The 17,761-nt window shown below is 42.6% G+C and overlaps 1 protein-coding gene across 3 annotated transcripts in view; it reads right to left on the bottom strand.

Moving 5' to 3' along the window:
- Positions 1-17,761, bottom strand: part of RNF8 (ring finger protein 8) — a 54,437-nt gene that overhangs the window by 24,098 nt on the left and 12,578 nt on the right. For all 3 annotated transcript variants that reach the window (XR_016394624.1, XM_022581795.2, XM_022581794.2), the window contains exons 3-6: positions 11,028-11,768; positions 7,836-7,898; positions 3,748-3,837; positions 1,590-1,697 (exon numbers count right to left, since the gene is read on the bottom strand). Coding sequence is in view for 2 of the 3 variants with exons in the window: in XM_022581795.2 (XP_022437503.1) it covers positions 1,590-1,697; positions 3,748-3,837; positions 7,836-7,898; positions 11,028-11,768 (1,002 nt within the window). In the remaining variant the exon portion in view is untranslated. The remainder of the gene's footprint in view (positions 1-1,589; positions 1,698-3,747; positions 3,838-7,835; positions 7,899-11,027; positions 11,769-17,761) is intronic.

Genomic DNA, 17,761 nt, shown 5'->3' on the forward strand with positions numbered 1-17,761 from the left:
GGATAGCAGTGGAAAATAACACAGAAATCATGTATTTTTCAAATGCCAAGTTGAGACCAGAAAGCCAACTAGGAGACCTTCTCGATAACAAATGAGATAAATTCTCATAAACGGGACTAAAAACCTGTCTGATTAAAATGAAACCTCTTCCCAACACTGATTTTAAGAGGTGACCCGCAGAAAAGGTCAGGCACATGCTGTAAACCAAACAAAGTCAAGTTATTTGTCTCTTACATGTCGTGCAGATGCTCTGGGTTGGCTAACTCATCACCCATTCCAACCACCCTTTCCTTGTCTTCTTCTATTAGGGTCTGTAAGCCACGTCAAAAGAGCACGAACTGAGTTTCTCCAAAGTAGGAATCAAATGACTAGAAACTATGGGGGAAATTATGACCCGAAGTCAAAGTAGATCCAGAGCAAAAGAAACAGGTCTACCCAGGAGAGATTTTTCAGGAGGCTAATAGACCCAATCTCCCTAAAGTCCACCAGAAAAAAGGAAGCAGTGTGTGTATGCATTTTCTTTTTAAAGGAGTCTGAAAAGCACTGTCATTTAACAAACTGAGTTTAACACCTGTAGTGTAAGATGAACTGGACACAGATAGTAGAATGTGTGAAAATAAAAGAGGACTGTGCAGGACTTCCCTGGCAGTCCAGTGGTTAAGACTCCACGCTTCCAATGCAGGAGGTGTGGGTTCCATCCCTAGCTGGGGAACTAAGATCCCACATGCTACACAGTGTGGCCATAAAAAGAAAAAAAAAAAAAAAAGGAGAGCCTGTGCAAAAACAAGACAGGATAACAGGGAATTCCCTGGTGGTCCAGTGGTTAGAACTCTGTGCTTTCACTGCTGAGGGCACAGGTTCAATCCCTGGTTAAGGAAATAAGATCTCACAAGATGGTAACCTAGGAGAGATGTTTCATTTTCATAAGGAGCCTCAGAGTTCCTGAAATATGTTCCACTTGGCCACTGAATTCCCAGCAACCACACATCAGTGGCATTTACCCCCCTGTTCAAAGGCTGCACTGCACACCTACTCTCAGCACTGTGCCCATTCAGAGCAAAGAAAGAAGAGTTTTATTGAGCAGCTTTATTCTGATACTTCAAATTTCTAATGCCATCTAATTCTGGATTGTGCCAGAATCAAGTGGTTCCCGGGAGGTAAAAAACCTGTACGAGTTCAACACTAGGCACAAAATCCAACAGGACATAGTTGTCAGAAAAGTAGAAAGCACAGGACATTCTGACCTGTGGGAGGGTGGGGCAGCTCTCAGGTGGTTCTTTGAAACCAAAGTGTTTTCTCCCCAACACCAAAGAGATAAAGGCTTTATTACAGCCCAAAACACTGATTCTGCCAAACAGATACTCAAGAACAAATGAAATAAGAAAAAAGACAGTGGAGGTAAAGAAGACTACAAAAACAAATGAGAAGTGACCATCTCTAGCAGTCACTTTGAAGTCAAATAGCTACAGTAAGTTCCTGGAGGAAAAACATTCTTCAGAATGTTTCCCTACAGCAGAAGCAGTCTGTGTAGCCGAGGCTCCATTCAGGGCTGGGAGAGTGAGAAGGCATGAGCCACCATTCATAATTACCTCAATGAAGTATTCTGAACAAATAATACACTGGAGCTCATTCTCTAGCACGTCATTCACATGGCTAAGAACTTCCTCCTTCTGTGCTTGCACCTTCGCCTTCTCTTCCTGCAAAAACACACAACCCCACCTGTCATTCGGGAGAACCAACGAGAATGCAAAACAGGACAGGAAGCAGGGTTAATAGTCTGCAATAGGATTCAGAAGGAATCTAAATTAAAAATTCACCCTGGCACAGCAACACGAGAATAAAACTCTTTCCGCAAGGGTTAATGTTTCTCAGAACTGCTTTCTAATATAGGACACTATCTTCCTTTTTTTCCCTCTCTCGAATTTTTTAGTATGTATTCGCATTGCAGGTTCTGTCTCCTTCCCAAAAATTAACCAAATGATAAAAACTGAAGGTAGCATACCCACTCCACCAACCACCCAAGACCAGAATGAGGCATTAGTATCCTATAGCAAACTGCAGTTCAGAGGTGAAACAAAATCATCCCAAGCAACCAAGAACTCACTGGATAAGAAAGAAATGAGGAACAGCCCATAAAGGTAGGAAGCTTGAATTAGTGTGTAAGGTCCATTCCGTTCTTTGCAGCTGCCTCTCCTATAAAATAAGGATAATACCTATGTTCCCTAGAGGCAGGAGGCTGGAGAGATGGCCTCTTGAAGTACCTTCAGGCCCCACACTCTGTGATGCTTGTCACTTCCCACTCCTGCAGTGCAATTTCCCTGTGCTTTCCCCAACAGGTCAGACTGCTTGCAGACACACTTTTTAAGGAGGATCTAGGTGTGCTCTTTTTTTTTTTTTGGCGGTACGCGGGCCTCTTACTGTTGTGGCCTCTCCCATTGCAGAGCATAGGCTCCGGACGCGCAGGCTCAGCGGCCATGGCTCATGGGCCCAGCCACTCCGCGGCATGTGGGATCTTCCCGGACCGGGGCACGAACCTGCGTCCCCTGCATCGGCAGGCGGACTCTCAACCACTGCGCCACCAGGGAAGCCCAGGTGTGCTCTCTTGAAGCCAACAGTTATTAAGTTAGCACCTCATCTCCAAAACAGAAAGGATCAGGAGCCCCTGAGGGGGAGAGGAAAAGCCATTTAGGGTATATTTGATATACCCTAAATATTAGGGTTCATTTATTTCTCATGTTTTACTTTCTCTTCTAATCAAAGCAAAGACTGTCAGACTGCTTAGGGCAGTGAAGAGGGACTGGACCCAGTTATAAGTAGAGTCAAGTTCCCTGAAAACTTTTGAATTACTGGATTTAAAAAGATGTGGTGGTTTCTTGAAGGCTGGGGAAGAAGGAACTATGTGATTTAAACAGAGGATAAGGATATCAAACAAACTAGAAAGTCTCCGCCTTTTCTGTATTCTGCTCCAGATATGTACATGAGGAGGGGTGGGCTGAGAGATGCAATCAGACTCAGGCATAAGTTTCAGGTCAGAGGATGCAAACTGGTGGTCTGTGGACTGGATCCAGCCTGCAGACTTATTTAGTCTGGCATTCATGGTATCAAAAAACACTGAACTGTTGCCAATACTTGAAAACTGGGATACTTTACATAAACATTTGGATTTCCATCTTCAGTGGAAAACTCAGATCGGACAACACTGGGCTTGCATATCTGGATGGCAATGACTGGCTGCATCAGAGAAGAGCTGCCTCTGGGGGTGGGGGTGAGGGTGCACCTCTGCCTCACAGCTCCCCACTATGTTCTTACACCCAGGCCACTTTACTCCTATTATCGGTCTGACCCCAGTGGGCACTTGAGTTTACAACCCCTAATTTAAGAGTTCCACTGATTTGATATGGGAAATAACTACATAAATGCATCAAGACGAACTATTTTTTATTTTGACTACACCACCCCTTAGCCTATGTGAGTGAGACACTCTGAAGGAGCATTTACCACAGACAATGGACTAGACTCCAGGATGTGTCTTATTCCCAGCATTTTGCTTCTGGATAAAGGAAGGAAATAGATGTCGTCTTACAGGCAGAACCTTCTACAGCCCTAACTAATTTTACAGATTATTTCCGTTGAGGAAGGAAACAGCCATAACCTCTCCCTTCATTTACCATACCAACCTTTGCACTGTGGAAAATGCTGAGTTGCATGTGCTAACCAAATTCTAAACCTTCACCTTCTTTCCAGTACCTTGGTCTGCTCCAATTCTTTGTTCTTGGCTTGAATGATTGCTTCAAAGTCCTTCTTGCTGCGATTTAGCTCTTCCATCAGAGCCCGATGCTGCAGAAACATAGCAGATACATACTCAAGATGTGTTACACTGCATTGTTCCTTTCAGCCACCATGCCTGTCTCTCCCTCTGTCAGCAGCTTTGGTTCAAGAGATCAATGGACTGGCAATTTCAAAATAATGTTTTTGTTCCGTCAGGACATCCCACCTACATACTGCTTTTTTCAGGGAAAGGGGCAGATAGGGAGGAATGCCATCAAATCTATTAATCTCTCTGGAAATAACCCAACTTCTGTGGCCATCCAAATCAACTGAAGAATTTACACTGCCTTCCAGAGAGTCTGATTCTGTGGGTTTGGCTTGGGGCCCAGGGATGTACATTTTTTACAAAGCCACACAAGTGATCCTGAGAACAAATGCTCAAGAACTAGTAAGTAACTCTAAGGTTACCCAGCACTGGGAGCAGCTTTTAAAAAATAATCAGGGAAATATGGATTCAGGAAAACTAAATAATCATTTTCTTTGAAATGAAAAAGACTTTTAACTATTTATTCTATAAATCACATACTACATGCTCATAAGGTAATGCTGCCTGAACCCTGGCTGTGTCTTCTGGAAGCTGGCATGCCCAAGAGCTAGCAGCTCATTCATTGTGACTAACTGCCTACATCAAATGTCAAGAGGTTCCATTTCTATGAAACATAATTTCTGAGCTCCCTCATACTTAAGTATAGCTTATATTTTAAATCTCATTTCAAATCCTTTTTTAAAGAAGGTGATCTTTCTTTTTTATTATTTTAATTCTTTTATTTGGTGTTTTTCTTTTTTTTCTGTTTTAATGAGAACTATATTTTCAAATGGTGGACTCTTTCTGCCCATAACTAAACTGAGGAAGACCTGCTGACTTAAAAGTCCATGGGTTGGGAATTCCCTGGTGGTCCAGTTCTTAGGGTTCTGTGCTTCCACCGCAGGGGGCACTGGTTCGATCCCTGGTGGGGGAACTAAGATCCCAGATCCCACAAGCCATGTGGCATGGCCAAAAAGAATAAATAATAATATTGTATCTATGTTAAATCTGCTGAATTTAATAACAGTGCTAGGATGATGTAAGAGAATGCCCTTGTTTTGAGGAAACAAATACTGAAGTACTTTAGGGTAAAGGGACGTAAAACATGCAATTACTTTTAAATACTTAAGTACTTTGGGGTAAAGGGACATAATACATGCAATTACTTTTAAATAATTCATAAAGAAATATACACATGGAGAAAGAGAGAAAATGGTAAAGCAACTCTTGGTAGCTGAACCAATACCAGAAACTCAGCAGCCTTTCTAGGCTAATACCTATTTCTGGCTTCTTTTAGGAGACACAGTCATAACAAAAATATTTAATGTGCCAGGCATTGTGCAAAGTGGCTTACATACATTGTGTAATTCTCACAAAAACTCTGAGTTTGATGCAATTATTATTTCATCATCAGTAAAATGGGGAAAACAACCGCAGTTACCTCACAGGGCTGTTGTTAAGGATTTAAAAAGACTATACATAGAGCATTTAGCACAGTGCCTGGCCAAAAGTAACTGCTACACACAGTTTACCATTTGTAGGTACGTTCATTTTACAGATAAACAGACACAGAAAAAGGCAAGTGCAAGCAACAGGATTTTCAACTCAAGTCTGACTTCCCAAGTTTCTGCCGCTTGCTTTCTTCGTCCTTTTTTTAAAATTATCTCCTCGTACAGTAGGGGGAAATAGTAAATTCCCATGACAGTGGCTGAACTTAAAGCCAGGAAACACCTAATTTAATTGTCTTTGACTGTCCTCACCCCCTACCAACGCCTGGCAAAGTGAGCTGCTCACTAAGTTCTTGAACTAATGAAAGACTAGGTTTCTAACCCGGGCGAGCTAGATCTTTCTGGGCTGCGTAGTCTCCTTGTCTCTGAGCTGGTATCCCTGGCTGCAGACCTGAAGAGGCTGTTCAGGTCCTGTCCGAGGAAACGGACTTGTCTTCCCCTCCTCAAAAAACAATTTACCAAGGGCCACTGCCCTCCGACCCACTAGGACTTGAAGGGTCCCAACCTATATTCGCCTGTGATTAACTCCTATACATCTCCACCACTGCCATGGCGACATTTTTGGAGCCCAGCTCCCCCCCCCCGCCGCCTTCCTCTTGGCAGGCGCCGAAGGTGGTATTTCTGAAAAGATATTATTCAAGACACACATTTTAAAATGTGTGGTCTGGGGGCTTCCCTGGTAGCGCAGTGGTTAAGAATCCGCCTGCCAATGCAGGGAACACAGGTTTGAGCCCTGGTCCGGGAAGATCGCACATGCTGCGAAGCAACTAAGCCTGTGCGCCACAACTACTGAGCCTGCCTGCCACAACTACTGAGCCTGCGTGCCACAACTACTGAAGCCTGCGCGCCTAGAGCCCGTGCTCCACAAGAGAAGCCAACGCAATGAGAAGCCCGCGCACCGCATTAAGAGTAACCCCTGCTTACCGAAACTAGAGAAAGCCCGCGCACAGCAACAAAGACCCAATGCAGCCAAAAATAAACTAATTTTAAAAAATAAAAAAACAATAAAATGTGTGGTCTGCAGAAAAAAAGCAGTTATGTCAGAAGTCCTGAGTATTCATCTTGGCCACTAATTAGATGCATGTGCCTTAATTTTCTCATTTATAAAATGGGAAAATAGGTGCCCCCCTACATTGGGGTTAATAAGAAAAAAAAATAACATATATGAGAGCACTCAGAAAAGTTTTTAAAGCTCTATGTAAATGTAAGTTATTATAATTATAGGCCTGGAAAATGAAAAAGAACAGCTTCAGAAGGACCACCAGGTGGACCGAACAATAACCATGTTTCATTTGAGAGTGGTAGGTCCCCCAGGCATGCTGTTATAGAACCATGACCTAAAAGTATCCTATTTTAGGTTAATGTATGGAGACTGGCCAAATGCATTATGCTAAATGATAGTGTGTTTTCCAGTCTGTCTCAGTAGAGGGTGAGGTGTTGTGGGTACAGGGTGCTGAATGATTCCTCAGGGATTTCCAAGAGCAGAACCTTCCTCTTTTCCAGTCAATTTCAAAACATTATCTGAATATTAATTTAATAATCCTCTAAATGGGAAACATGCCTACCCCCCCACCCTAGAAAATACACAAGCTTAGAAAATAAAATTCTAAAAAGACTGAATTTTTCACCTAATGCTTTCCAAGGCTGTTTGTGCACCCAAGGTAGGCACCCTCCCAAGCATGAAGTAATATGTGATTGTTAGCACTGTAAAAAGGTTGGGAGGTAGGTAAGCAATAAAAGAACCGAATGATAAATTCTGCTGAACAAATTCTAATGCGATTACTCATTTTTCTCAAGGAGATGCAAACACTCACCTCCTGACTTATAACAAACTACTAATCATTACACATAAAGAAGACAAAGCAGGTTTTAAAGATGCAAAAGAACTCATAAAAAAAATAAACAGAGGAAAGAGGTAGTCAAGTTAAACTAAATAAATTACAGGCAATCTTTTAGGATAATTTTATTCCTGTGAGCCTTGCCCCCCCTTCAGTAAATTGATACGTTTTGTTGACGGTTAAACTGCACATTCTCAACCTAACCTAAAATGCTTAATTGGAACATTCTCAGATGGTTTCAGGATGGCTTCAGCTCAGGAATGGTGAGGTAATGGAGGCCCTTGCAGGCCCTGGTGGCCAAGTCACAGCTCTCAATTTCCCTCTGCTGCTCTCACCTTTCTGGAAGCGCAGCCACTCTCCTAGAGAGCCTCCTAATTGCTACAGGCTCATTTCATCTTCACCAAAGCAACTCGTGCTCAAATGAAGATGTAAGCTTTCATGCTGAGGTCTGGCATGTCTGTGAGGCTCCAAGTCTCCGACCTTATGGCATGAGCAGCTGCCACCTGCTCCGTCTACAGACTGGAGATGCCACAGAGGTGTGCGCTAAGCAGCAGGGGCAGCCGGTGGCCACAAGAAGCCTGGCTGCCCCCCACTCCACCGCCCACTATAAGCTCAGGACAATGGCAAGAGATTTACCTCCTGCAGAGTCTGGGCCAGCTGTTGCTTCAGGTCCTCTTCTCCTTGCTCTTTCTCCAAACGCTGCAAAGCCAAAAACAAAATGTAAGGTTACCCTGCAGGAAGGGGGAAAAAGGGACAAAATCCAGTAACAAGCAGAGCAGACCTGCTAGCGTGAGCATCTGGAAACGACAGGGGGCAGGGAGTGGGTGGAAAATCTCCCATTTTACTTCAAGCTGTTGGCAGTAAGGGACTTAAGCAGAATTAAACTGCTCAAATACTGCACACCTCAGGGCTGTCACCTTCAAGCCACCACTCAGGGTGTTCTGGAGAAACTCTGGATTAATACTCCAAGTCTCCTTCACTGACTAATGCTGTGACTCCCAAAAGGATGTAAACTGAGAGCTTCTGAGTCACCAAGTATCTAAACTGAAACACAATCCCCTGAGCTGGCACTCACAAGCTCCACCATGTTTCTTTCCTCAATTCTGGCCACTCTGAGTCTTTACCACTTCTAGCCCATAAACTGGTCCTCCTCCTGCCTTGCCTGAGCTTATGCTATATCTCTTCCATCCGCCCCCTTGAATGTAGATGCCTTCTACATCATCACTCCCCTACATCCAGCACCTTCCAGAAGAACCTCTGGGCCCTTCCCTCCTTAAGAATTACCTACCTGGGACTTCCCACATAAGACTCTGCACTCCCACGGCAGGGGGTCCAGGCTCGATCCCTGGTGGGGAACTAGATCCCACATGCATGCCACAACTAAGAAGTCCACATGCTGCAACTAAGGAGTCTGCATGCTGCAACTAAGGAGTCTGCCTGCTGCAACTAAGTAGTCCGTATGCCACAACTAAGAAGCCCACACGCTGCAACTAAAAGATCCCATGTGCCGCAACAAAGACCTGGCACAGCCAAAATAAATAAATAAATAAAATATTTAAAAAGAAAGAATTACCTACCCATTTAATATGCCAGCTGGAAATGGTCCTCTAATTTAAATATATTGACTTGAAACTGTTCTGATTATTTTGTGTGTATAATACATCTTTGTCTCCTCAACCAGATATATTCCTTAATGGCAAAAAACATTTATTAAGCATCTTTATAACCACCCAAACTCAAGTATAGTGCCAGGTAATGTGGGTGCTCAAAAAAAAATCTGTGTGGCTAATACGTATAAAATAGATAACTAAAAAAAAAAAAAAAATAATGACGTGGAGAATTCCGTAACATACAGGGTCCTCCTTCCATTATAGTAGTTGAAAATGCTACATCCTTGCTTTCATGATGTCCTCTGAACCCAAAGTGCTATCCTGGAACAACCAGACACCCTCAGAAACTGGTTACTTGAGGTTACAGGGAGTGCAAGATTCCACCCCATGGGGTGGTGGTGGAAGTATCATACAATAACATTTAATTTCCAGAGGAGCAGCAGAAGTGATTCCAGGCTTGTGTTGAGACCCCCAGCATTAGCACTGCTGGCCCTGCAGGTGAGATGTTTGTGCCCAGTGACAACAGCATAGCATCTTCCTTGGACTAGGTCTGTCTCATTCCTGACTGTGTAGTTTCCAGTCTTGTTTTCCCAGTCCCCCAGCAACTAATGTTGTTTAAATAAATTCCTTATATTGCAAAAAAAAAAAAAAAAAAGTCTGTGGGAATTCCCTGGCAGTCCAGTTGTTAGGACTCCGTACGCTCAATGTTGAGGGCCCGGGTTTAATCCCTGGTTGGCGAACTAAAATCCCACAAGCCACACAGCGCAGCCAAAAAAACCAAAATTCTGTGTGAAGTAGCAAGGGTTAAATGAGTTTCTGATCAAGCGGTAGGGGTAGGATAAATTCTTAGGGCTTGGTGGGAGAGGGGAATGTAACTAATAAACATACGTTTATTAGATATACGTCACTAGGGGCGACTTATATATGGCCCTCTCATTCCTGGAGAAATTCTCTAAACCAGTCCTTTTTGCCTTTCTTTACCATTTTGATAAGGAAAAAGATTTCACAGCTATATCTTGAAGCATGCTGAAAGGAGCCACAAATATTAACAGTAACTCTTGTTCCTGAGCACATAAGCCTTTAAAGAGAGCTCTACTCTGGTGAAGGTGTCATACACTAAATATGTGAAGATAAACCTCCGTCTATTAATTTCAAGAACTAGTCCAGGCTGGAAAAGGGCAGCAAAAAGGTACACATAAGCAAGCAGTGTATACCCTTAGAAAGACCTATTTAATCCATGGCCTTGGCTAAGACCAGCAGTTTATGGGGATAGCTGAGATTAGAATGAAATCTACAAATTGTTCAGAAATAAGCCAACACAACTGGTTGTTTCTTACCCTAAGTAAAGTACATGAAAGAGAAAAGCTTATTCACTTCAATCCTGATTGGCCCCTCTTAGTTCTAAGTCAACAATGGGCAATTCTTGACATTCAGTATTACCTGGGCAAGTAGGTGAGAGTAAAACATGTGGCTCTTGCCAGATGGGAACTGACATTTTGAGCAGAACCAGGATCAGCCATAGCCTAGAAGCTTTGTGCAAGTGCTTGTCATCTAACCCCAAATGACTTGGGGATGTAGACACATTTGCCCTCACCTTGACACAGCTAAGACAGTCATTATTTTATCTACTAAAGGCCCTGTGGAAGGTGGCTTATCACTCAACCCAACAACTGAGTCATGGTGTACCTGTCCCCTCCCATGCTGGCTACTCAGGTCAGACACAAACATTTTCTGCCTTTCTAGCCTCCCACTTCCTAGGTTAGCTACAGAGCTAACAAGTTGCCAGGTAAATCAAGGGCAGAGTAATCAGGTGACCTACACCTGCCTTGGGTACAGAAATTTGGCTTTGACCTCAGAACAGAGAAAGATTACTCATGAAGACAACTATTGCGTTAATTGGGGTGTGCTGTAATTTTGGGGTATCTTCACCTTCATCCAACCTCTCTCTGAATTTACCTCAGTTCTGAGATGCCTCACCTTTGCATCCTGTTATATCTTGGCTGGTTCTGCCAGTCACCTTTCCCCATCTTGACATCCCAACTCTGGCTCTTGATCTGATCATCATGCTGAACCTCAAAGTTTTCTGTTCCCATTACATCTCCTGTCCCTGGCACTCAGCACTTGGTCCCTGATCCAGAAACAGAGAGTTCTGGCCAGAGGCTCACGAAGGGCCTGCCCATCCCAAGGGGCACTCTTGTCCTTCCCTCCTGTGTGGTACCTGGAGATGCTGCTGCTCTTCCTGGAAAGTCTTCTCCAGCTGCTCCACTCTGGCCTGCTGTTGGGCTTGCTCTGCACACAGCTGGGACTGTAAATCCTGCAGTTCCTGCTCCATTTTCACAATTTTCTTTGAGTTCCCTTTTTGGGTCTGCTTTTTCACATTCAGAACAGCTACCTGCTTTTCCTGCATCTGTGTTTTCAGCTTTAGAATCCTGGACATCGTTACCTTAAACAGCTCTAAGCGGCTCTGAGATGCTGAAGGATTTGAGGCTTTCTGCTTCTTATAATGAAGCTCTACAACTTTTGCAGGGCCTGGGTCAACATGAGCCCCTGTGGTCTTCCCACTTAGCTGAAGAGAAGTCAACTTAGGATCCAAATATTCAGAGGGTTGACTAGCCACTTCACCTTTCCCATGTGACTTCACTGGCTGACCAGGTTCACAAGACACTTTACTTATTTTGGATTTCAAATTTGAGGGGCCTTCAGCTCCAGAACCCTCTAATTCATTTAAACTAAATTTCCTTTTAGCTCTCAAGCCCTTATTTTTTTCCATCATCTGGTCACTTTTTGGGGAAAGACAAGGATAAATCCTCTCCCAGTCTTCTTCAGTAACTTCATATTCATACTCTGCATTCTCCTTATTTTCCAGAGGCACCCCAAGCTGGATGTGATCTCCATTATGGATAGAATAGACCTTTAAAGGTTCTAGACGTTCTCTGTTCAGCCAAACACCATTCAGACTCTGGGGAAAGGGAAAGAAAGACAAAATAAGTTTCATGATTTCTCTCCTCTTAATGGAATTTCCCTCCTGCTGCTGCAAAATCTTCCGTCTTTTCAGAAAGAAAATCCTTGGAGGCAGAGTCAAGATGGCGGTGTGGGAAGACACGGAATTAGTGTCTCCCCACAACTAGGGTGCCTGCCACCACTGGTAGGGGACTCTGATGCCCAAGGAGATGGGAGGAACCCCAAAGTGAACCGGTAGGACATAGGGGGACTGAGGGGGGAGGAGAAGTGGAGGCCAGGTAGGATTGGCACCCCTGAGGCCAGGGAGATCAGGAGAGGCAGGCAGGAGGGGCCCTCCAGAAGGAGCAAGAGAGATGGGGAGAGTGACTGCCCCACCCACTCGAACCCAGGAAGCCTGCTGGGCTCCCAGGTGAGGTCCCCTGCCCTCTGAGACCAGGGGTGGGGGGCACGCCTGGGCCCCTTCTGTTCCTTGAGCCTAAGCCCTACCCCCCACAGCCCCCAGGACCTTTTCCAGCCCTGTGGGTCCTGCGCATTGGCTCCACCCACCACCCAAACCTCACCCTTGATTAGGCCCCACCTTCCACAGCCAAGGCCTTCCCCCCACCCCGCCCTTTTTTTCTTTCCTTTTCCCTCTTCCTCTTTTTTCCTATTGTGATGTACCTTCCAGTTGTTGATTCATCTATATTTTTATTTTTATATTCTTTCTAACATATCTGTTCGTTTCCTAGTCTAATTTTATTTTTTACTCTGTTACTGTTTTTTTTTTTTTTTTTTAACCCCACATGGCTTGCGGGATCTTGGTTCACGAGCTCAGGGTTGGGCTGAAGCTCCTGCGGTGGGAGCTCCGAGTCCAAACTACTGGACTAACAGAGAACCTCAGACCCCAGGGAATATTCATCAGAGTGAGGTCTCATGGAGTTCATCATCTTAGCACCAAGACCCAGCTCTGCCCAATAGCCTACAAACTCCAGTGTTGGAAACCTCAGGCCAAACAACCAGTAAGACAGGAACACAATCCCAATCATAAAAAAGAAAAAAGAGAGATGGCAAAAAAATACGTCACAGGTGAAGGAGCAAGGTAAAAACCTACAAGTAAATGAAGAGGAAATAGGCAATCTACCTGAAAAAGAATTCAAAGTAACGACAGTAAAGATGATCCAGAATCTTGGAAACAGAATGGAGGCACAGATTGAGAAAATATAAGAAATGTTTAACAAAGATCTAGAAGAACTAAAGAACAAACAAACAGAGATGAACAACACAATAACTGAAATGAAAAATAAACTAGAAGGAATCAATAACAGAATAACTGAGGCAGAAGAACGAATAAGTGAGGTGGAAGACAAAATAGTGGAAATAACTGCTTAGGAGCAGAATAAAGAAAAACGAATGAAAAAAATTGAAGACAATCTCAGAGACTTCTGGGACAACACTGAATGCACCAACATTCGAATTATAGGGGTCCCAGAAGAAGAAGAGAAAAGAGTCTGAGAAAATATTTGAAGAGATTATAGTTTAAAACTGCCCTAACATGGGAAAGGAAATAGTCACCCAAGTCCAGGAAGCACAGAGAGTCCCATACAGGATAAACCCTAGGAAAAACACACCAAGACACATATTAACCAAACTAACAAAAATAAATTCAAAGAAAAAATATTAAAAGCAGCAAGGGAAAAACAAAAAATAACATACAAAAAAGGAATCCCCATAAGGTTATCAGTGATTTTTCAGTGGAAACTCTGCAGGACAGAAGGGAGTGGCAGGATATACTTAAAGTGATGAAAAAGAAAAACCTACAACCAAGATTATTCTACCCAGCAAGGATCTCATTCAGATTCAATGGAGAAGTCAAAAGCTTTTCAGACAAGTAAAAGCTAAGAGAATTCAGCACCACCAAACCAGCTTTACAACAAATGCTAAAGAAACCTCTCTAAGCGGGGAAACAAGAGAAGAAAAAGAACCACAAAAACAAACCCAAAACAGTTAAGAAAATGGTAATAGGAACATATATATCGATAATAACCTTGAATGTAAATGGATTAAATACCCCAACTAAAAGACACAGACTGGCTGAATGGATACAAAAACAAGACCCATATATATGCTGTCTACAAGAGACCCACTTCAGACCTAGGGATACATACAGACTGAAAGTGAAGGGATGGAAAAAGATATTCCATGCAAATGGAAATCAAAAGAAAGCTGGAGTAGCAATACTTGTATCAGATAAAATAGACTTTAAAATAAAGACTGTTACAAAGATAAGAAGGGACACTACATAATGATCAAAGGATCAATCCAAGAAGAAGATGTAACAATTATAAATGTTTATGCGCCCAACATAGGAGCACCTCGATACATAAGGCAAATGCTAACAACCAGGAAAGAAGAAATCGACAGTAACACAATAATAGTAGGGGACTTTAACACCCCACTTACACCAATGGACAGATCATCCAAACAGAAAATAAATAAGGAAACACAAGCTTTAAATGACACAAGAGACCAGATAGATTTAATTGATATTTATAGAACATTCCACCCAAAAGTGGCAGAATACACTTTCTTCTCAAGTGCATACAGAACATTATCCAGGATAGATCACATCTTGGGTCACAAATCAAGCCTCAGAAAATTTAAGAAAATTGAAATCGTATCAAGCACCTTTTCTGACCACAACACTATGGAGACTGGAAACCAATTACAGGAAAAAAACTGTGAAAAACACAAATACCTGGAGTCTAAACAGTGTGCTACTAAATAACTAAGAGATCACTGAAGAAATCAAAGAAGAAATTTAAAAATACATAGAAACAAATGACAATGAAAACATGATGACCCAAAACCTATGGGATGCAGCAAAAGCAGTTCTAAGAGGGAAGCTTATAGCAATTCAAGCTCACCTCAAGAAACAAGAAAAATCTCAAATAAACAATCTAACCCTACACTTAAAACAACTAGAGAAAGAAGAACAAAGAAAACCCAAAGTCAGTAGAAGGAAAGAAATCATAAAGATCAGAGCAGAAATAAATGAAATAGAAACGAAGAAAACAATAGCAAAGATCAATAAAACTAAAAGCTGGTTCTTTGAGAAGATAAACAAAATTGATAAACCCTTAGCCAGACTCATCAAGAAAAAAAGGGAGAGGACGCAAATCAACAAAATTAGAAATGAAAAAGGAGAAATCACAACTGACATTGCAGAAATACAAAGGATTATAAGAGACTACTAAAAACAACTATATGCCAATAAAATGGACAACCACATGGGCTTCCCTGATGGCGCAGTGGTTGAGAGTCCACCTGCCAATGCAGGGGACATGGGTTCGTGCCCCAGTCTGGGAAGATCCCACATGCCGCGGAGCGGCTGGGCCCATGAGCCATGGCCGCTGAGCCTGCGCGTCCGGAGCCTGTGCTCCGCAATGGGAGAGGCCACAACAGTGAGAGGCCTGCATACTGCAAAAAAAAAAAAAAAAGGACAACCACAAAGAAATGGACAAATTCTTGGAAAGGTACAATTTTCCAAGACTGAACCAGGAAGAATTAGAAAATATAAACAGACCTATCACAAGTAATAAAATTGAAGCTGTAATTAAAAATCTTCCAACAAACAAAAGTCCAGGACCAGATGGCTTCACAGGTGAATTCTATCAAACATTTAGAGAAGAGCTAACACAGATCCTTCACAAACTCTTCCAAAAAATTGCAGAGGGAGAAACACTCCCAAATTCATTCTATGAAGCCACCATCACCCTGATACCAAAACCAGAAAAAGATATCACAAAAAAGTAAATTATAGACCAATATCAGTGATGAACATAGATGCAAAAATCCTGAACAAACTACTAGCAAAGAGAATCCAACAGCACATTAAAAGGATCATACACCATGATCAAGTGGGATTTATCCCAGGATGCAAGGATTCTTCAATATACGCAAATCAATCAATGTGATACACCACAGTAACAAATTAAGGAATAAAAACGATATGATCATCTCAATAGATGCAGAAAAAGCTTTTGACAAAATTCAACACCCATTTATGATAAAAACTCTCCAGAAAATAGGCACAGAGGGAACCTACCTCAACATAATAGAGACCATATATGACAAACTCACAGCAAGCATCATACTCAAAGGTGAAAAACTGAAAGCATTTCCACTAAGATCATGAACAAGACAAGGATGTCCACTCTCACCACTCTTCTTCAACATAGTGTTGGAAGTCCTAGCCACAGCAATCAGAGAAGAAAAAGAAAAGGAATACAGATTGGAAAAGAAGAAGTAAAACTGTCATTGTTTGCTGATGACATGATACTATGCATAGAAAATCCTAAAGATGCCACCAGAAAACTACTAGAACTAATCAATGAATTTGGTAAGGTTGCAGGATACAAAATTAATGCACAGAAATCTCTGGCATTCCTATACACTGACAACAAAAAATCAGAAACAGAAATTAAGGAAACACTCCCATTTACCATTGCAACAAAAAGAATAAAATACTTAGGAGTAAACCTGCCTAAGGAGGTGAAAGACTTGTATTCAGAAAACTATAAAACACTGATGAAAGAAATCAAAGATGACATAAACAGATGGAGAAATATACCATGTTCTTGGATTGGAAGAATCAATATTGTGAAAATGACTATACTACCCAAAGCAATCTACAGATTCAATCCCTATCAAACTACCAATGGCATTCTTCACAGAATCAGAACAAAAAATTTTACAATTCGTATGTAAACACAAAAAACCCCGAATACGCAATCTTGAGAAAGAAAAACAGAGCTGGAGGAATCAGGATCCCTGACTTCAAACTATACCACAAAGCTACAGTAATCAAGACAGGCTGGTACTGACACAAAAACAGAAATATAGATCAATGGTACAGGATAGAATGCCCAGAGATAAACCCACGCACATATGGGCACCTAATTTACGACAAAGGAGGCAAGGATTTACAATGGAGAAAAGACAGCCTCTTCAATAAGTGGTGCTGGGAAAACTGGACAGCTACATGTAAAAGAATGAAATTAGAACACTACCGGGCTTCCCTGGTGGTGCAGTGGTTGAGAGTCTGCCTGCCGATGCAGGGGACACGGGTTCGTGCCCCGGTCCGGGAAGATCCCACATGCTGTGGACCGTGAGCCATGGCCGCTGAGCCTGCATGTCCAGAGCCTGTGCTCCTCAATGGGAGAGGCCACAACAGTGAGAGGCCTGCGTACCGCAAAAAAAAAGAACACTACCTAACACCATACACAAAAATAAACTCCAAATGGATTAAAGACTTAAATGTAAGACCAGACACTATAAAACTCTTAGAAGGGGCTTCCCTGGTGGCGCAGTGGTTGAGAGTCCGCCTGCCGATGCAGGGGACACGGGTTTGTGCCCCGGTCCGGGAAGATCCCACATGCCGTGGAGCGGCTGGGCCCGTGAGCCATGGCCACTAGGCCTGCACGTCCAGAGCCTGTGCTCTGCAACGGGAGAGGTCACATCAGTGAGAGGCCCGCGTACCGAAAAAAAAAAAAAAAAAAGAAAGAAAGAAAGAAAGAAAACCCTTGAGAACAAATAGAAAAGAAAGGTTCATAAACTGCCATCCTTAGAAACAGCATTCTTCAAACAGCACTTTGGCTTTTTACCTATACGATGTTCATTTCTCCAGAGAAGTGCCTGTGTAACAGGCAGGAATCACCTTGTTACTGGTGGATGAATTACTCAAATAAATGCATTAGCATTAAAAGAAACTGAAATCGAATAGCACCTATTGATGTAAACTGGGGGCAATGGCCCAAGACTGGAAAAACTGCTAAGAGTGAAGGAAGTAGCATCTAACAATGAGGTTCCGAAGGTATGCTTGGCCAAGAAAATCATGCAGGCACTGTCTCTGGATGTGTGTGGCCTCTGAACACATTGGTGAATGAAAAAACACTTCCCAGTACACATAAACCAAAAAAGAAAGTACAAATACCTTGTACTGGGGTCAAATCA

The sequence above is a fragment of the Delphinapterus leucas genome, chromosome 10 (genome assembly GCF_059928025.1).
Source record: "Delphinapterus leucas isolate spDelLeu-1000000601 "Yukka" chromosome 10, BTC_Dleu_Yukka2, whole genome shotgun sequence".
Classification (NCBI taxonomy): Eukaryota; Metazoa; Chordata; class Mammalia; order Artiodactyla; family Monodontidae; genus Delphinapterus; species Delphinapterus leucas.